The following is a 19,794-nucleotide window of genomic DNA, read 5'->3' as shown; positions in this document are numbered from 1 at the left end:
AGCTCGTCAGATTTGGATTAGCTTAAATTTGGGAAATGACCGCTAAGGACTCTAGTTTGGAATTTGTGTCTTGGATTCGTTCTAATCTCAACAAAAATGAGTTTCTCTTTGCAGTGGCCTTTTGGTGGATTTGGAGGGATATGAACAATGACATCTTCCACCAAGATGATCCATGGAGTAAGGAGAAAATTGTTCACTTAGTTAAACATGCTGCTCGAGATTTCTCTAATGTTGTTATCAACCAAAAACATATTATTCCTTCTTATTTGAAATATAACTGGGAACCACCTCCAATGAATGTTTGTAAAGTGAACTGCGATGCAAGCGTTTTTGAAAATGAGCAATTAGCTGGCTTTGGATGTATTATTAGAGACAGCATGGGAATTTGGATAAAAGGTTGTTCTGTTAGTATACCTCTTTCTAGTGTTCTCTGTTGTGAGCTTCATGCTATTTGGAGAGGGCTTGTTATAGCTTGGGATTGCGAATGCAAAGAGGTCATATGTGAAACTGATAATCTTGATGCGTTTCTTCTTATTTCGCGAGGCACAACCAGCATGATTAGGAATGACTCTGGTCTGCTTGACAAAATCAAAGAGATGCTCCAGCGCAATTGGACAGCTATTTTAGTGCTCATCCAGCGAACAGCAAACAAAGCGGTTGATTTAATGGCTAAGACTGCTGTTTTAAACAAGCAGGTGTATCTAGAGTGGTTACTGCCTCCTAATAATTTAGACATTATTATTAGAGAGAAGTACTACTCTTTTTCTTAGGTCTTTTTTCTTTGTGTTATGTTCAGTCACAAAAAAAAAAGTGACATGTGAGGTGAATTAGGTTAAAGAGATTTGTATGGACTTGTATATGTAAATAATTTGTACGTGGAGAATATTTAATTTTTTATTAGTTTAATATTGATGGTAATTAATTACAGTAAAAGTACATAAGAAGTACATAAGATTAACTAAAAATATTTTTTTGAGAAAGGGAAAAAGATTAATTATTTTCATTTTAAAAGTTTTAAAATAAATAAAAACAAAAAAATATTTTGTGGTTAATTTTATATATATGTACTCCTATTATAATTAATTATTATCAACATCAAACTAATAAAATAATAATTTAAATAATAGCGTACTATTTTTAATATCCTCTCAAAATAAAATATAGAATTCATCAAATTTCATAATACAAAAAATAAAAAAAAATTGTATGGTATACTTAAAAAAGTGAATTTATAGCTAATTCAGAAATAAATAAAAATTCATCGAAATAGCTACGACAGTGACTAAGCCAAAACAAAACCACTTAAATGTAACAAACGTATTGGTGCATAAAAAAATGAAGTTGATAAAGATAAAAGAAGAGATGATACAGAAAAAAAAAAAAAAAACCGGAGAAAGCACATCAACTATAGAGATTTGTAAAGAAATATAAATATGTTTAAGGGAATGAATGAGTCAAGTGTATGTATGTATGTGTTTGATAGATAGATAGATTGCATGGCACCGTTTGGAGAGGTGTAGCGAAGTACCAGGTGTCGGGTGGAAAAAGAGGCATTTAGGCACGTGTGAAAAGAAGAGAGTTGTTGGTAGACGTGGCACCTTGTGATGAGGACAAGAAGTGGATACTCGTGACACCTCGGGATATCTCTCGGCTTATGCTTATTTAGGGCAGACCTCCTTATAATTATGATCCATTCACACTTCACTTGCTGCTCAGTGTTGTGTTTCTTCAAATCTGGAAATTACAGAGTTCAACATGAAGGTTTGCTTTTTGTTGTTTATGTTTGGATTTGGTTGGTTTCTTTCTTAGGATCAGAATGAATGTGTATTATACTTGATGGTCATCAGGTTCATGGAGAGGAAGAGAAGGTGATTATGACAAGGAAGCAGAAGGCAGAGTCCATTAATAAGCAGGCTCACGATAACACCCCAAAGAAGGCCAAAATAGAATTTGATGATGTCCACAACACCACCAATGGAAAATCCTCATGTGCTGAATTTGACGACTTGTCCAAGGCCATGAGCGACCACCTCTCTGTTGATGACATGAGACAAATTCTTGAGGCCAATGGCATTGATTCCTCTGCTTCCTCTAACTCTGACCTTGAAATCACTAGAAAATGGTACAAGTAAATACATACATACATACTCTGATTTATTCACAATAAAACTAATGTTGTATGTATATATATCAGTGAAGACTTGCTTTTTTATGGTGCCCTGGAGAAGTGTCCCGTTTGCAATGGGAGCTTGGAGTTCGATGGTAGGCGCTATTGTTGTAGAGGGTTCTACAGCGAGTGGTGTAGCTGCACCTTCTCCACCAGAGACCCTCCCAGAAAGCACCAAACCACCAAGCTACCTGATTCCCTTCACGACACTCCCGTCGCACATGTCCATCTCTTACCTTGTATTTCTATATATATATATATATCTCTTACGTCTCATTTCTTATATTCATGTTCCATGTGCACCATGGCATGCAGTTGTTAAAGAAATACGAAGAAGTTGCTCCTGCTGGCAGGCCTCATAGGGATTTAGGCTCAGCCGACAAGCCTTTCACTGGCATGACCATCTCTCTCATGGGCCGTCTTTCTCGTACGCATGTACGTATTCATATACCACTCCACACTACACACTTTTGTTTATCACGCTAACACAAATTTCCAACGTGTTGTATTGTTATTAATTAGCATTATTGGAAAACGAGTATTGAGAAGCATGGAGGGAAGGTCGCCAACTCCATCATTGGTAATTAATTAAGCACTTGCTCTTGTTTCATTTAATTAATTACCAACTCCAACTTCCAATTTATATCGTTATTAGGGTCAACCTGTTTGGTGGCTTCGCCTGCTGAAAGAGAACGCGGTGGCACTTCCAAACTTGCAGAAGTCATGTCAGTCTCCTTTGATCCGTTCAGATTATATGATCACCTCATTTACCATGCATACTATTATCTAAATTATTTTTTTATTAGTTTAATATTAATAATAATTAATTAATTATAATAAAAATATCTAAAGAGTACGTAAGGAGTACTTAAAAATACATAAGCTTAACCACAATAATTTTTTTTAAGTAACACATTAATTTTATTTATGTAATCTAGGGAGAGGGGTATACCAGTGGTAACGGAGGCCTGGTTGAGCGACACAATCGAGAAACAAGAACCTCAACCTTTGGACGCTTATGAACTTGTCACTCATCTGTCCGCAGTAGCCGGGGATAAACACCATCCTGGAGACCACCCCATTGAATCTCTAGTTTCACAGGTCTATTCACCAACTCAAGCTACTAAATATAAATGTTAATCTCTCTAATCTTTCACACTCCTCTTTTTCTGTCACAGCTCAAGCTTTATGGCAAGAGAGGGGTCTACAAAGATACCAAATTGCAGGAACAAGGAGGCTACATATTTGACAAAGATGGAATTTTGTACAACTGTGCCTTCTCCCTCTGCGACCATGCCCGACAACTCAACCAGTGATTGCAATTTCGCCTTCGTTTTATTCTATTATATTCTATTCTGTTCATCTTTGCGTTTATGTGACAAAACCTCCTGATTATGGGTGATGTGGATTTGGAGCAGCTACAGTGTCATGCAACTCATTACGGTCCCGGAGAATCATTTGCATCTATTCTTCAAGAAAGCAAGAGCTGGAGACGATCTTAATGCAGAGGAGAGACTGGAAGAGTTTGATAACGTGGATAATGCTCTGAGAGAGTTTACGAGGCTCTTTGAAGAGATCACCGGTAACGAGTTTGAGCCTTGGGAAAGAGACAAGAAGTTCAGCAAAAAGCCACTCAAGTTCTACCCCATTGACATGGTATGTTTCTACTGCTACTTCTAAGCATTAGGTATGCCATTGCTAGCACTTGTGAGATAAAAGAATGCAACAATCTCCTTGGAACGTGGCTTAGGATGATGGAGTAGAAGTCCGGCACGGCGCACTGGGACTGCGACAGCTGGGGATAGCAGCTACACACTGTAAACTTGAGCCTATGGTTGCCAATTTCGTCAAGGTTTTATGCAGCCAGGAGATATACAGGTATGAACACTGCCTTTTAGAGTTGCTGCTGCGGCTGTTTAGAAATAACCGAATATTGGAATACTGAAATCAGGTATGCGCTGATGGAGATGGGTTACGACTCGCCAGACCTTCCCATAGGAATGGTTACACAGTTTCACTTGAAAAGATGTATGCAATTTGGCAATTATTTTTTCCCTGATTATTTGATTTATTTTTGTCAAGTACTTTCAACGAGACTGACAAGAGGTACATCAGGTGAGGAAGCATTGTTGGAGTTCATAGAGAAGGTTAAGTCATCGAAGGAGAGTGGACCAAAGGCTGAGGCTGTCTGGACAGATTTTAGCCAAAGATGGTTCACTATGATGCCCTCTACTAGGCCTTTCCTTTTCAGAGATTATCAAGAGATCGCAGAACATGTAAGCCTAATGGTAATTTGCTTCAAATCATTCACTTGTGTTAATCACTCTTACTCTTATCTTGTTAGGCTGCTGCTGCCCTGGAGGGTGTCAGGGACATAACCGTGGCTTCTCACCTCATAGGAGATGTGAGTGGCTCTACCATTGATGACCCCTTGTCAGAGACCTACAACAAATTAGGTTGCTCAATCTCTCCCTTGGAGAAGGATTCCGATGATTATGATATGATTGTCAAGTATCTGGAGAGAACTTATGAACCAGTCAAAGTTGGTGACATGGTAACATCTGGAATTCAGAATGTCATTTTTCTGTGTGTTGACGTGATTAATTTACTTGTAATGAATCTCAGGAATATGGGGTTTCTGTGGAGAACATATTTTCTGTGGAAACGAGTGCATGCCCACCCTATGAAGACATAGTGAAGCTCCCAAACAAGGTTCTTTTATGGTGTGGTAAGAAACACGACATCTCAACTTTCTGGTGAACAAAGCGTAATTATGATTATCTTCTAAATGTGGTGATTATGCTGTGATGCAAGGAACACGAAGCTCAAATCTTTTGAGGCACTTGCACAAGGGGTTCTTACCAGCTATATGTTCACTACCAGTGCCAGGATACATGGTACGATAAATTAGTGTTACTGTAACTCGATTCTCGTGATAAGAATATTCTGATCCGTGGCTCCATTGAACTGCAACAGTTTGGGAAGGCGATTGTTTGTTCAGATGCTGCAGCGGAGGCTGCAAGATATGGCTTTACAGCGGTGGACAGGCCTGAAGGGTTCTTGGTTTTGGCGATTGCTTCTTTGGGGAATGAGATCACCGAGTTGAAATCCCCGCCAGAGGTAAGGCACCTAAGAGTAGAATAGTTTCTTCGATGTTTTCTTTGACATTGTGAAATGTGATTGCATGGCACAGGACACGGCATCTTTGGAGGAAAAGAAGGTTGGAGTGAAGGGGCTGGGGAAGAAGAAAACAGACGAGTCAGAGCACTTTGTTTGGAAGGATGACATCAAAGTCCCCTCGGGAAGGATAGTTGCGTCAGAGCATAAAGATAGCCCTTTGGAATACAATGAGTATGCTGTTTATGATCCTAAGCAGGTGAGAATATGCTACTTGGTGGGAGTCAAGTATGAGGAGAAGGGAGCAGTGATGGACACCGCAGAGTGAAGAGACCAGCATTTTGTGATGGTGAAATTAAGGACCATGTGTTTTGGCTGAAGCTCTTTCAAGTTTAGAAAGAAGTGGAAGATGTGTCCTCTTTTTCTTTTTCTTTTTTGGTGTACATTACATACCAGACTGCAACAGATTAGGTTACTATTGGAGTGCAGTGCTGTGAACTTTTGATCTAATGTATATATAGAGCAGTGGACAGTCGCCTTCTGTGATGTATCTTATGTTTTTAACTACTCTTAGAAATATAAAGCAACGAGTTCTCAACTGAATATTATGTCAAAAAGGAGGACTAGATGATCTTTTCTTCTTTGAATTAATGTCGCGTGGATGCTTCCACTGAAATCTTATATATAATTCCTAAATAGTTAATGAGAGGATAATATTGCTAAATAGTTCCTAATTTTTCAGTTTGTCTCACCAGTTTTGCCTAGTTGTCTGAAAATCTAAATGATGGAACACACAATCCAGCATATTGAATGAAATCATTTGGTTCATTCAAGGACGGAAAAGAAATAGACCAAGGACAAAAGAAAACCAGGTGATAGAGAAAGAAGAAAAGTTATAGATATGATGGCATGTTTAACCATTAAGCGTGTCTTGTTCTAACAAAAATTTACACTTGTTCTTGTTACTGCTGCCTTAAGGCTACAATTTTTGGGGGGAGATTACAAACTTGACAATAATACAAAACTTTGAACCTTGAGTCACCGTTGTTTAACTTTCCACTATCTATGCATTTCACTACAAGTATGACAACAAAAAATTTCAGACATCATGATGAAAGAACCACATAAAAAAGATAGGCAAGAGTCAGTGATATAAAACAACAGGGGGGAGGTTGAAGTTGTCTGAGAGGAATGGTATAGGGTTGTGGCGATCGACAAGGTCGCGGTAGAACTGATACTCAGCCTCGTAATCGTGCAAATGGAGCTCAGCCTTCTGGTTGGTATGATAATGATGTTTGGCAGAAGCTGATTTACCAAATCCAAAGATGCTAACTTGATCACAAATGCCGAGAGCAAGCATGACGGCCTGCAATCCAGAAGAGTAATGGAAGAGAGCCCCATCATGGGCACTGCCCCACTCGTCCAAGGTCTTGCCACTTTGCTCCACAAACCTCTTCAATGAATAGTACTTGACAATCCTTGCGCACAAGACATCAAACCTGGGATCAGTTACCAAGAGGGGAGCCTTGTGGGAAGCATTGCAGACAGTGAAATCCAGAAAGTGGACGGCCTGACAAATATACATAACAATGGGGATGTGAGAGCCATAAGGGTGGCAATAGCACCCAACTCTTCTGGCACACAGGTGCACAATGTTGCTATTCACAAATGATATTGTTGTCTTCTTCCCAACCTTGTTCTCAAAGTTATTCACCCTCGCATTGTTCAGCCTTATCACTGCATCATGCGAATCAATCAACCTACCATAATCACTCTTCAACAGGATCCCGCTGTTCCCCACAACCGCACAAGAACCGTATTTTCGTAAATTCCCATCCAAGATACCCTTTTTCTTGTCAATGGGGGCTTTCACCAACCGAATCAGCTCATCCATGATATTTGCTTGGAATCGCTTCTTCCTCGCCCAATCGTTCAGGACCTTACGGAAATCAAGCCAGTAACGGTAGAACAGAGGGGAACGGAGCGTCGCCGGAATGGTGCTCCGGGAGGAGGATCTGTCTCCGGCGCTGGCGACGTCGTGATGGATGATCCGCCGCCACGAGATGAAGGTCCGGTGGCGAGCCTGACTGCCGAAGTTACCATCGAGGAGCTGCTGGATCTCCTGCTTGGCCTTGTCCTCGCCGATCTCGATGGCGGCGTGGCGGAGCAGCGTGGCGTTGAGCTGCGGAGGAGGAGGAGGGGGCGCGTGGATCAAGAGGACGCGCGTCTCGAGCTCGATGGAGAGGAGGGGGCGGCGAAACATGGCGCGTGAGGTAAGGGTGGCGACGAAGACGAGTAGGAGGACGAGCGCGAAGAGTGGTCGAACGGTGCGTTTCATGGGGAAGGCGTTCTTCATGGTCACTAAATTTGGGAATGGAGGGTCGACGGCGGCGAACGTTTTAGGGTAGGGTGGTTCTGTTTCGGATTCATGTTTGTCTTCGGAAACCCTAGAAGGCATAGGTGAAGGAGGAGAAGACAATGGGGAGTGGTTTTTTGGAGGTAAATGTTGTGACCTGCATAGGGCGGTGTTTGGTTTGAATCTGGCGGGGTTGTTGTCAAAAAGTGATTTTTGTCATCGTTGATGCTGAGAGCTGAGAGCTGAGAGCTGAGGGATAATAGAACAGAACCCTAAAGGAAGAAATTAAAGGTTAAGCTGTGAAATGGCATGGAAGAGGATGAAGAATGCGTTGTAGTTGCGGAAGCTGAATAATTTTTCTCCAGTGATGTGTGTAGTTTTCAGCTTGGAACATTGAGCATGAGATTTTGGGTTCCTAATGGGTGGTGAGAGAATGAAAATATGATATTTCTAAATCAGGTTTTGTGCTGTGAGGTGGAGGTAGTGTTATTGAAGATTAAAATGGTGGTGGTGTTAGAGCACGTTAAAAAGGCAATGAATTGAGTGGTGGAGGAAAGCCACACTACACTGACTGTGGGGCAAAGGCCATTATGGTGTGAGAGTGAGAGTGAGGTGTGGAAAAATTTGGGAATGATAATATAATGTTCTATGCAAAGCAAGGATTTTCATTTCTTGTTATGCATAATTTAGATCTGCAGGTGGATTTGGAAGTTCTTGCATAATTAGATTATATCATGGAAGGATAAATAACTTTTGTTACTGTACTCTCATTCAAATTAATATTATGCACTAAGCATTGTACATTTAATAACAGGACTGTCAAAAACTCGCATCTTCTTCTTGTTATGTTACCACCGCCCATCATGTCCCTCAATTGGAATTATGGCAATGACCCGCACTACAGGTAAACTTTTGCCTCCAAACAAATACAATATAACAAGGATAAAAGATCAAACTATTTTTTTTTTGGTGACAAAGATCAAACTATTAAAATGGGGATTTAGCTAAAAGAATTTATTTTTAGAAAAAGTTAGTAAATTGATAGGGTAAGAAATTAATTATTATTAAATCTATAAATTTTACTTTAAATGTGTATTTTATTATTTTAATTTAAAAATAATTAATGTATTATGTGATTATTTTATCAACTTTTTTATTTTCAAAAATTTTAATCCTACCTAAAAATGCTCTAAACTTAAAAGATATTTGTTTATCCAATTCAATAAATGTATAATACTTCAAATAGGTCCCCAAAGATTTGACAGTTCGACAGATTTATCCCTTAGAAAAATTAACTAGGTCCCGGATTTCCAAAATTACTAGATATATGTCATATAGGTTCCCAAGCCAAGTTGAGCCAGTTAACACGACACTCTCTCTTCTACGTGGAGGTTGTAGGTGTGACGTGTCAGGTAAAGCAACACGCGTGGCGCTCGGACACATTAGTCCCTAAACATGTGGCTAAAACGACGTCATTTTGGGACACCAAACGACGCCGTTTTGAGGGGATAGATACGTCTCCACTTTTATTCTTTGATTCTCCAGACTTCGACGACGTTTTAAAGTCAAATAGGTCCCCTAAAATTTTTGTTATAAGTCAAAAAGGTCCCCGAATTTAAGTGAGTACCTTACATAAAAAAAAACTCTTCCTCTCTCTTTCTCTTTATAAAATTACAAGTATCACAAACCCTCACCTAAGTTTTACAAACTAACCCTTCATATTCTTTACCCCATTAATGTTTATCCAAATTCGTAATGGTGCTTTGATGGTGTGTACAGGGACTATTTGGTGGTGGTGTGTCGTGTATATCGCCATTGTTTGAAGTAAGTTAGGTTAGCTTTTGCTGTATTAAATTGGCAGTAAAGAGTAAAGTATGATGAACGTGCATGTGATGTTAGAATAGATCAAAGATAGTATGTTATAGGTGTAGTTTAAGTGAGAATTGTGAAGTGGTTACGAATATGTATTTGATAATAACAAAAATAATATAAGTATTTGAAATTTGTATTCTGTTGTGATGTTGTATTGTGTCGGTTGTTTGGTGACTTGATTTATTTCTTTGACCTATAGAAATTTTTTTGGATTTGGATTACCATAACCAGTTGACCACATGACAACGTATTAGTATGATCCCACTTTTGTTAACTTGAAATCTGGTATTCATCCAATTCATGGAGATAAAGAGATAAAAGTTTTACAAAAGAACAAGATGCTAGACGAGGATATTGACAAATTCTAATGGTTTGATTGTAATTGTACTTAAGATTTGTCATTTCATGTGCTTAGAACTGCATACTTTAACGTACTTTGGATAATTTCATCATGATTTTATTCTGATTCTGGTTCTAATTGCTTAATTTGAGGGGACTAATTTGACATATATATTATAAATTTAGGGCCTTTTTGACTTATAATAAAAATTTTAGGGACCTATTTGACTTTAAAACGTCAAAGTTTGGAGAATCAGAGAACAAAGGTGGGGATGTATCTGTCCCTTCAAAACGTTTGGTGTTGTCTTAAAACGACGTCATTTTAGCCATGTGTCCAGGGACTAATGTGTCCTGAGTGTCACACATATTATTTTACCTGACACATCACACCTAACCTCCACGTAGGAGATAGAATGTCGTATTAACCGGTTTAACCTGATTTGGGGACCTATATAGTATATATCTAATAATTTTGGAGACTCAAGACCTAGTTAATTTTTTTGAAAGACAAATTTATCGGACCGTCAAATCTTTAAAAACCTATTTAGAGTATTACTCTAAATTAAAAATGTTCACATTCAAATTATATTTTTTATACATATTCTCTAATTATAGTATATTTAAGTAGTGTTTTTGAAATACTTATTAACAAGATTTTTAAAATTACAGGCAATAAAAAATGTTTAAAAATAATTACAAAAGATATAATCATATAAAATTAATTATTTATATAAAATATATATTAAAAATAATTTAAATAATATATACATTTTATACATAAATATATAATAATAAATTTGATAGAATTTTTTATATGTACATAATATTTTTAAAATTATATCAATTTAATTTAATCAAATAATAAGTTCACTAATTCGCTTAATGGTGAAATTTAAATCTAATATTGCTAGTTTATTAACTAGATGCTTAAATAAAATTCTAATTGTTAATAAATTAGTCTTTAACATGTTACATGTGGATCGAATAAATATTCTAAAGAACTAGAATTAAATGATATCTGTTCAATAAAACTGATTTAATAATAATAATGTTATCAAAACTTTCTAGGTGTTCCACAGTATCATACACAGGATTCACTAGAAAATTCTTATTTATAGGATTGGCAATATATATACTACTTGTGGATTTCTAATTCGAATTAATCTGTTCGAATAGGATTATCTATTCAATTTGCTGCAGATAAAATAGAGTATAATGTAAATTTGTCTGCGAATATGATAGGGTATGGGTTCATACTCTACCCTACATATATTATATAATATATATGTAAAAGTTATGTATGTAATGAAAAAAGTGAATATTAAATTCACAATCTTTCTCTTATAAAAATTTGAAATAACCACTAAATTAGTTGATGATTATATTATTTATAATTTTATATTGAATTTTTTAAAGATTTTATTGTTTTTAATTTTAATTTAAACTTAGTTTTTTTATTTTCTATTTTATTAATATATATAAAATTTGGAATGGTTAAATTTTATAGTTATTTAAAATTTTTTTATTTTTCTACGACTAAAATCGGATAGAGTATAGTTTAAAATTTTAGGCTGATAGAATTAGAATTGAGAATTTCTCAATCCAAAATAAGATAGGGTAAAATTTTTAAAAAAATTTTAATCTATAAATAAAATTAAAATAGAGTCCAAACCCTAACCTAAACTATCCATTGTCCACCCTAATTTTTAATCTCAATTTTTCTGGGTAATTGGTATCAGTCCTGGTCTTTAAGTTACTCGCTTGATGGCATGCGTATTGCCAACAGAAATAACAAAAGTTCCAAGACGATAAGTACTATAGTGATCTAGTCACGTGCAACCAGTGTAGATGACTAGATACAGTTGATTAAGGATTTGAATTATATAGATTCTACAAAATGAGAGCAATTCACATATTTAAAATAAATAAAAATTAAAATGATATAAATGCAATATTTTTAAATTGGTTACATTTTGTTCCTATGCCTATTTTATATAATTTGCTATAGCGAACAGAATTTTACAAAAATTCTCATATAAAAGCCAAAAATGCATTCGCAGATTACAAATGAATATATAACATGTAAATCGTAATAACAAAAAACAGATTATGCAAAAAGATATAAATATATTTTATAAGTGTTGTTAATGTATATATTATAGTTTTTTTTTAAAAAAAAAAAGTTCAACACTCTAGTGAAACAAGTAATACAAAAAGAGAATCATTAAGACTAACAACTCTTATATCATCTCCGACATAGCCATCAACAACATGAGTTATTTACAACACCACTCTGTAGCAAATGAAAAGGATTGATCCATGTAATCTCTGATTCCTGTTGTTTTGCTGTTAAAGATGACATCATTTCTGTGTAACCAAATAGTCCATATAACTGAGAAGAACCCAACTTGCCAAAGTTTGTGCACCTCTTGTCTCATCGGTACAGATCTCCAACTCTCAAATTGCTCTTTCAAAGTACCGGGGACTATCCACTCCTACCCAAGCGCCAAGATCCAAGCACACCACACCTGCCAAGAGTACTCACAAGTAATAAATAGATGTTGTAAATTCTCAACCTCTTTCTTACACAACACACACAAAATATCACTCTGTTGTAGGATTCCCAATCTATGTAGCCAGTTCTTTGTATTAACTTGGCCTACCAAAGTAAACCAAATGAACAACCCCACTCGCGACGGAACTAGACCTTTCCAAATCTCCTTTGTGAACCTGTATCTCAAAAGCTCCTCATCTAAAGTCTCTTCCTGCAAAACCTGCACAAATGAGTTAGTGGAATAAACGCCGTCTTTGTCAAATTTCCACACCACTCTATCTTGCACATCTGCTATCAACCTAACAGATTGTAAGACATGAAGCAGCTGGTTTAATGTATTTGTCTCCTATTGTCGTAGTTCCCTTCTCCATTGGAAATGCCACACCCACTCTATCCCATCACAGAACCCACAATCCCCAATTACTGATCCTTGTTGGTTTGAAATCAAGAAGAGTCTCTGAAAAGCATATTTCAACTTTCCTACTTGGAGCCATGTATCTTCCCAAAATCTGGTTGATCTGCCATCTCCTACTTCCATAGCAAGGCTATCAATCATCTTCTGCATGACACCTTGCTCCTTTATTTACAGTTGACATATATCTATCCACGGGCCTCCCCTCTTCGGTAACGTCTGGGTTGACAACAAGTGATTTGGGTTCAAGCTATTACAAGAGCATACAATCATCTTCCATAGAGGACAGTCCTCCTTAGAGAACCGCCACCACCATTTAAATAATAATGCCGTATTTCGGACAACAGTATCACCCACTCCCAACCCTCCTAACTTCTTTGGTGCCTGGACCATCTCCCACTTCACTAGGGCCATACCAGGTTGCCCATCGTCCTTTCCCCCAAAAGAACCTCCTCTGCAAAGAGATAATTCTCCTTACAACCGCATTTGGTATTTTGTACAAACTCAGGTAATAAATCGATAAGCTGTTAATTACTGATTTAATGAGGACCAGCTTCCCAGCCTTACTAAGAACATTTGCTTTCCACAGACTGAGTTTCTCTTCCACCTTATCAATATTCGGCTTCCAAGTTTTTACCAACTGCGGATTCGCACCTAACATAATGCCAAGGTACCTTACAGGTAGAGATGTCTCTTGACACCCGAGTAGCTGACACATCTGGTTAACCCATTCTTGACTGCAGTTCACTGGTATCAAGTTAGACTTCTCGAAGTTGATGCTCAACCCATACATTATTTCAAAGCACCTCAGAAGTCTCTTATAGTTTCTCACAGTCTCCTCCTCCGGTGGACAGAATAATGTCATCAGCAAATTGTAAGTGTGATAGCTCTATATTATCCCTACCAACTAATAGAGGAGATATTCGACCGTTTCTAACTGTCTCACCGATCATCCTGTTCAACACATCCACCACTAAGACGAATAGAAACGGCGATAAGGGGTCACCTTGACGTATTCCCCTCTCCATTTTGAATGGTTTCGATGGTGATCCATTTATCAGAACAGAGATAGATGCCGATGTAACACACTCCGTTACCCACGCCCTCCAAGTTCTTTCGAAACCCATCTTCTCAAGCACAATATCCACAAAGCACCATTTAACTCTGTCATAGGCTTTTTGAAAGTCCAGTTTAATAATCGCTGAAGCCTTCTTCCTCAGTCTCAACCATTGCACAGTTTCACAAGCAATTAAAGCTCCATCATGTATCTTTCGCCCCTTCACAAAGGCACTCTGTGATTCCCCAACTAAGCCTGGCATTACCCTCCTCATTCTTCTTGTCAACAATTTTGAGATGACTTTATAAACACAACCAACCATACTGATAGGTTTGAGATCTTTCATCTCCTTCGCCCCAACAAATTTCGGAGCCAACGCTACCCAAGTGACATTAGCATCTGCTGGTAATCTTGCTGTCTCAAAAAACTTCATCACAGTTGCAGTGAACTCCTTTCCAATCTCATTCCAACACTTTTTAATAAAGTTCATGTTGTATCCATCACTCCCTGCCGCTTTGGAAGATTCACAGTCCCAAACTGCCTCTTTCACTTCCTCTACTGATGGTAGCACCTCTAGGCTTTCCGCTTCTTCCCTTTGTAAACGATTAACTAAACCATCCCTAAAGCTCACTCTTGGGGATGCCTCCTAGTGGTACAAACGTTTATAATAGTCCCTGACCGCTATCTTTATCCTTGCTTGATTTCTCACTAGCCTCCCATTAACCACCAAAGCCTCAATCTTGTTATTCCTTCTCCTTGCAGAAGCAATATTATGAAAGTATCTTGTGTTCCTATCCATGTCATTGGCTTGCCTTGATCTTGACATTTGCTTCCAATGCATATCCTGCCTTATATACCACTTTTCGCAGCACCTCACTAATGCCCTTCTCCTTGCCTCAGTTGTACCATCATACCGTCCACTACTAACCATATCATCCACCTTCCTTATTTCTTCCTCAAATCTCTTTATCCTCCCAGACATATCTCCAAAATGCTGCTTATGCCATATACGTAGAGGTTCTGATAGTGCTTTCACCTTTGCTAAGAATTGTGTATCTCCTAATTCCCTCCATTCTTCCTTAATTTACCATACTCAAGAATCCTTCATGTGTAAACCATGAGTCCAAGCTAAGGAAAGGTCTTGGGCCATCAAGTCTTCTGACGTCTTCCATAATCAGAGGGCAGTGATCCGATAAACCTCTTGGACTGCTCCTTAGACGCGTCTCCGGGTATGCATCAAGCCACCCTAGAGAGACCAGGCACCTGTCAATACGACTGCACGACTGTCCCCTAAACCATGTATACTTTCGATCGTTCAGTGCCAGATCGATCAGCTCCATATCATTTATCCATGTCCTAAACTCTGCCGCAGATGCTGATAGATTAGTCGCTCCTTTCCTTTCCTCCAAATGCAAGATTTCATTAAAATCCCCCCAAAAAACAGAACGGCACGTGACACAATCCTGCAATATAACTCAATTCTTTCCACATGGATATTTTCTTAGCTCTCTCATGTGGCCCATACACTAAACAAACAGCACAATGAAAGTTATCTTTTCTCACAACTCCTTCTAGACACAACCATCTATCTCCTTTATAACAATTATACAGCTTGAAGGCCGTTTCATTCCATATTAGCATCAGGCCTCCAGAAGACCCAATAAAACTTACAAATTCCCAACATGTTCTGTCACTCCCCCAGATACGAGCAACATCAAATTTAGTCAGTAACTCCTTCTTTGTTTCTACCAAACCCAACATATCCAACCTAAATTTATTTTTGAAATTCTTTAGCATACTAATTTTTGCAGCACCTCCCAACCCCCTTATGTTGAATTAATTATAGAGGAGTGCTAGGGACTAGTAACTTTTGTAATTTGCACCATTAAATAGTCATTAATAATATTTTTAATGGTATAAAATTTCATTCAATAATATGAAATTACTCATTTTTTTTTACTAATTACATACCGACCAAAATTTAATAAAGTTATTGGCCTTAAACTTTTCCTTAATTATAGTCATGCTACATGTATAGAAACTTAGATACTTATATTGACAATTTAAACTAAAGAAATGTAAAATAATTTGATAAGGAAGGTGGAAGGTGGCAAGTATTTAAGAAAATAAAAAAGAAAAGAATATTTGAATGGAGGGATAGTTTGTTATATTAAGTTTAATTTACAGAATAATGAGGCACAGCACATAAGAATCATTGAAGATTCAAATCTTGTTAAGCTTGTCGGCCTTGATTAGAGGGTTTGCCTTTGCGATTTGCTCCCTCCCGAATCCCTTGAAATCGAAGTGGCATGAGTGTTGTTCTGGGTGCCGATGGGACCCACACAACGTCAACCCACACCTGCACTTGAACCCCGTAAGCCCCACACGCCTCCTGCATCTTGCACACCGATTCGCTGCTACCTTCTCCTCCATCACTGCTGCGCTGCAAGGACGATCAAGCTCCTCCGTACAAGATGATGATGTTGATGCTGAAGGAGTAGAAATAGGTTCTGCTGCCGGAGGAACCTGCAGGGTTTGGTTGAGGACCAATTTGGCAGAGGAAGACTGCTGCTCCTTAAGCTGGAGATTGCGATAGCACTTGGAGCAGAGGCCGTTTGTGGTCGGGCTTCCAAAGAATCCACAATTATTTACGCAGAGGCGTGGAGCTTGGCACCTGTGTTCTTCCGCCATCAAAGAAAGAGCTGTTTCTTTCTGATCTCGACCGGGGGGAAGGGAGAAGGGAGAGAGAAATCAATCAATTTGTAAAATCTTGGATTTTCCTTTCCACTTTGGGCGTGGGAGGTGGGGATGGAAAATCTGAGATTTTAAAAGGCCAACTTGTTGTGCGCAAATGAAGAAATTGGAAAGGAAATAGCCAAAGGTTTGGGTAAAGCAACTAACTGGACCTAATAATAGATAATCATGAAACAAAAACAAAACCAAACGGACGGGAACTAAACAACCCTCAATACGCACAAATGGCAAATACCCGAGCTAACAGTTTGTTTTTGGTTTCCTTTATCGATTCATCAAGAAGAAAAAAGTTTTGTTTCTAAATAAATCAAGAATTTAAGTGGATATATATTTTTTGAGATACACTTGAATTTAAGGATTATTTTGCAGATAGTTAATATAAAGTAAGTATTTTGAATAATATGATCAATATAAATGATAGTTATTTTATTATAAAATCACCGTCACTTTGACTAAATTGATTTATCTTCAAAATAATATATATATTTGGTTAAAGTGGTATATCAAATAGGAAACAAGTTGAACGCTTGCCCGCCAAAGCGCGGAACAATAACTGTAAAATTACAAGATTGCAACCGCTTTCTCTGTTCTTCCCCTCTTTCGAAAACCAGTTATAACTGCCACACCCTCTTCTCTTCTCTTCCTTTCCTCTCTCTCTCTCTCTCTCTCTCTCTCTCTCTCTCTCACACACACACACACACACGCGCAGAAAAATTCAAACTAATGGCGCAGCGAGTGGACCTGGACGGAAAGCCAGTGGCGGCGATGTCAATATGCATGATCGGGGGAGGAGGGTTCATCGGATCTCATCTGTGCGAGAAGCTGATGGCAGAGACGTCACACAAGGCGGTGGTGGTGGACGTCTCCTCCGAGAAGATCAACCACCTGCTGGGGGAGTCGCACCCGTGGTCCAGCCGCATTGAGTTCCACCACATGAACATCAAGAACGATTCCCGCCTCGAAACCCTCATCAAAGCTTCCGATCTCGTAATTTCCACTTGTATTTCACACAACACAACACAACATCACATCAAAAGAAGAAGCAATGCCAGGTTTTGATCATTGTTTTCCCTTTTGTAGACAATCAACCTTGCCGCAATTTGCACTCCCGCCGATTACAACACGCGCCCCTTGGATACCATCTTCAGCAATTTCATCGATGCTATTCCAGTGGTGAGTACGTCTTTCTTCAATTGCCTTATCTTCAATAACCTAAACACGCCAATTCTTCATGTAATGCAGATTAAGTATTGCACTGAGAACAACAAGCGTTTAATCCATTTCTCTACCTGCGAGGTCTATGGCAAAACCATAGGTAGCTTTCTCCCTGAGGAGTTTCGCAAGGTAACTTCTTCATAATGATGAATGCCAGAAATTGATGTTGTTCAATTAGGACACTTCTTTGTTTTAATTTACTACCCCTAATAGCACCTTTTTATTTGTAAAATTTATACACTAATCTTCCACGACGATTTAGGTTATATGACGCTGGTACCCTTGTATTTTACCCTTACTTTTTTCATGCTGCCTGCAGGATCCTAAATACTATATGCTAAAGGAAGACGTCAGTCCTTGTATATTTGGTCCAGTAGAGAAGCAGAGATGGTCTTATGCCTGTGCAAAGCAAATGACTGATAGGCTAATATATGGTAAAGAATCTACTTTTTCTCTTTTATGGTAAGCTATAATTATATTTTATTTTCTTTGTTAACTTAATTATATTGCTGTGCAAAACTATAGCTGAGCATGCGGAGAATGGCCTGAAGTTCACAATTGTGAGACCCTATAACTGGATTGGCCCAAGAATGGACTTCATTCCTGGTGTGGATGGACCATGTGATGGTGTCCCCAGAGTTCTAGCTTGCTTCAGTAATGTAGCATCAGCTACCTGGTTCTGTTTCTAGTAAATGCCTTTCATGATTTTGATGCACATCTGATTTTCTTAAAACTTCTTCCAGAACCTCCTTCGTCGTGAGCCGCTCAAACTTGTTGATGGTGGAAGATCACAGCGAACCTTTCTCTACATCAAGGATGCTATTGAGGCTGTTCTGTTAATGATTGTAAGCTCAGGAGTAAATCTCAACCCGACTTTATGAGTTGCCATGAGCTTCAGATAATGTGTATGTCAACTTGTCACAGGATAATCCTGAAAGAGCAAACGGACAGATATTCAATGTGGGAAACCCAGATAATGAAGTATCCGTGAAGGAACTAGCTGAGCTTATGATACAGGTGAGTTTTAACACATGCATTAGTTAGGTTATTCCTGTCCAAGGAAATAAAAGCTTTTGCTCATTTTTGTATTTCCGGGCGAAGGTTTACGCAAAGGTGGCCGGTGTACCTTCTTCTAGCCTATCAACTCTGGATGTGAGCTCAGAGGAATTCTATGGTAAAGGCTATGACGACAGTGATAGGCGCATCCCTGACATGACAATCATCACCAGGCAGCTTGGTATTCAATGATTTCTATTCATCCTATGCTACTTTTCTTCAGAATTTCAACCTTCATCTTAATGTGTATTTTTTTGGGATTCATTAGGTTGGAAGCCGGAGACACCTCTTGATAAGCTCTTGGATGATACCCTCCAATATCAACACCAGACATATTCTAGTGCTATCAAGAAAGTACTTTCAAAACCGTCTAATTGACTGCAAGAACCTTTTCTTCAAGATTCAGTTTTTCTTTTATGTAAACACATCACTGCTATGAGAGGCAATTTTCTGTCTAGTGTACATGCTGCAGTAGTTGAGATATTATATAGACCACAAGAAAGGGTATATCTTTAGTTTCTGTTAAGGAAAAATCTAGGGGACCAGCACTTTTTTTACAATTTGGCCGGCACTTAACCATCAAAAGAAAAGTGAGTGATCTTCTACCATTGGATGTAATCTCACACCATTAAAAACACTATTGATGGCCAATTGATGGTTACAAAACACAAAACTTGCTGGCCCCCTAGTACTCATCTTCTGTTAATTCTTTCTTTCTAGGGCTATCGTTGAACTCGATGTTTTACTGAAATTGTGCTAATGTTGAGTAAAAAGATGTACCAATTTCCAACATGTATTGGAATACATAAAGACTTTGTCTTATTATTAGTTTTGGTGGTCAGTTTTTTTTCTCACGATTGATATAACATTAAATCAAGAAATTACCCTGAAGGCA

General features: G+C 38.2%; 4 protein-coding genes across 5 annotated transcripts; 2 read left to right on the top strand and 2 right to left on the bottom strand.

The window, feature by feature from the left end:
* The first annotated feature begins 1,645 nt into the window (after window positions 1-1,645).
* Window positions 1,646-5,887, top strand: LOC112736370 (protein ADP-ribosyltransferase PARP3). Its single transcript, XM_025785790.3, has 17 exons — window positions 1,646-1,761; window positions 1,848-2,122; window positions 2,195-2,390; window positions 2,483-2,602; window positions 2,690-2,747; window positions 2,823-2,892; window positions 3,106-3,268; window positions 3,346-3,479; window positions 3,586-3,823; window positions 3,918-4,045; window positions 4,119-4,195; window positions 4,283-4,443; window positions 4,512-4,721; window positions 4,793-4,895; window positions 4,982-5,064; window positions 5,144-5,287; window positions 5,361-5,887. Exons 1-17 carry the CDS (start codon window positions 1,756-1,758, stop codon window positions 5,610-5,612), a joined length of 2,418 nt encoding a protein of 805 aa, XP_025641575.1. The 5' UTR covers window positions 1,646-1,755; the 3' UTR covers window positions 5,613-5,887.
* Window positions 5,888-6,160: 273 nt separating this feature from the next.
* LOC112736371 (beta-1,6-galactosyltransferase GALT29A) lies at window positions 6,161-8,407 on the bottom strand. The gene has a single exon (XM_025785792.3). It carries the CDS (start codon window positions 7,740-7,742, stop codon window positions 6,429-6,431), a length of 1,314 nt encoding a protein of 437 aa, XP_025641577.1. The 5' UTR covers window positions 7,743-8,407; the 3' UTR covers window positions 6,161-6,428.
* Window positions 8,408-16,016: 7,609 nt separating this feature from the next.
* On the bottom strand, window positions 16,017-16,565 carry LOC112736369 (zinc finger A20 and AN1 domain-containing stress-associated protein 3-like). Its single transcript, XM_025785789.3, has one exon. The coding sequence runs from the start codon at window positions 16,563-16,565 to the stop codon at window positions 16,098-16,100; it is 468 nt and encodes a 155-aa protein (XP_025641574.1). The 3' UTR covers window positions 16,017-16,097.
* Window positions 16,566-16,736: 171 nt separating this feature from the next.
* On the top strand, window positions 16,737-19,727 carry LOC112736368 (UDP-D-apiose/UDP-D-xylose synthase 2). 2 transcript variants are annotated; one of them, XM_025785788.3, is made up of 9 exons: window positions 16,737-17,615; window positions 17,709-17,801; window positions 17,871-17,972; window positions 18,163-18,277; window positions 18,369-18,502; window positions 18,587-18,688; window positions 18,768-18,860; window positions 18,945-19,080; window positions 19,168-19,727. In XM_025785788.3, exons 1-9 carry the CDS (start codon window positions 17,352-17,354, stop codon window positions 19,275-19,277), a joined length of 1,149 nt encoding a protein of 382 aa, XP_025641573.1. In that variant the 5' UTR covers window positions 16,737-17,351; the 3' UTR covers window positions 19,278-19,727. The 2 variants fall into 2 exon arrangements, with proteins under 2 accessions (XP_025641573.1, XP_072067115.1); XM_072211014.1 differs by having other exon boundaries at window positions 17,709-17,972.
* The last annotated feature ends 67 nt before the right edge of the window (window positions 19,728-19,794 follow it).

Source organism: Arachis hypogaea, chromosome 13, assembly GCF_003086295.3.
Source record: "Arachis hypogaea cultivar Tifrunner chromosome 13, arahy.Tifrunner.gnm2.J5K5, whole genome shotgun sequence".
In the NCBI taxonomy this organism is placed as follows: Eukaryota; Viridiplantae; Streptophyta; class Magnoliopsida; order Fabales; family Fabaceae; genus Arachis; species Arachis hypogaea.
Note: the sequence above shows the minus strand (reverse complement) of the source record. Positions and strands in the feature narration are given on the sequence as shown.

What these genes read in the sequence shown, in the direction of transcription:
- LOC112736369 (XM_025785789.3), bottom strand. Translation starts at nt 16,565, where the DNA reads ATGGCGGAAGAACACAGGTGCCAAGCTCCACGCCTCTGCGTAAATAAT.
- LOC112736370 (XM_025785790.3), top strand. An exon ending in CAGTCAAAGTTGGTGACATG is followed by an intron (nt 4,722 to 4,792) that starts GTAACATCTGGA and finishes AATGAATCTCAG; the next exon opens with GAATATGGGGTTTCTGTGGA. An exon ending in CAAGGTTCTTTTATGGTGTG is followed by an intron (nt 4,896 to 4,981) that starts GTAAGAAACACG and finishes CTGTGATGCAAG; the next exon opens with GAACACGAAGCTCAAATCTT.
- LOC112736368 (XM_072211014.1), top strand. Translation starts at nt 17,352, where the DNA reads ATGGCGCAGCGAGTGGACCTGGACGGAAAGCCAGTGGCGGCGATGTCA. An exon ending in GACTGATAGGCTAATATATG is followed by an intron (nt 18,278 to 18,368) that starts GTAAAGAATCTA and finishes GCAAAACTATAG; the next exon opens with CTGAGCATGCGGAGAATGGC. An exon ending in AGGCTGTTCTGTTAATGATT is followed by an intron (nt 18,689 to 18,767) that starts GTAAGCTCAGGA and finishes AACTTGTCACAG; the next exon opens with GATAATCCTGAAAGAGCAAA.
- LOC112736371 (XM_025785792.3), bottom strand. Translation starts at nt 7,742, where the DNA reads ATGCCTTCTAGGGTTTCCGAAGACAAACATGAATCCGAAACAGAACCA.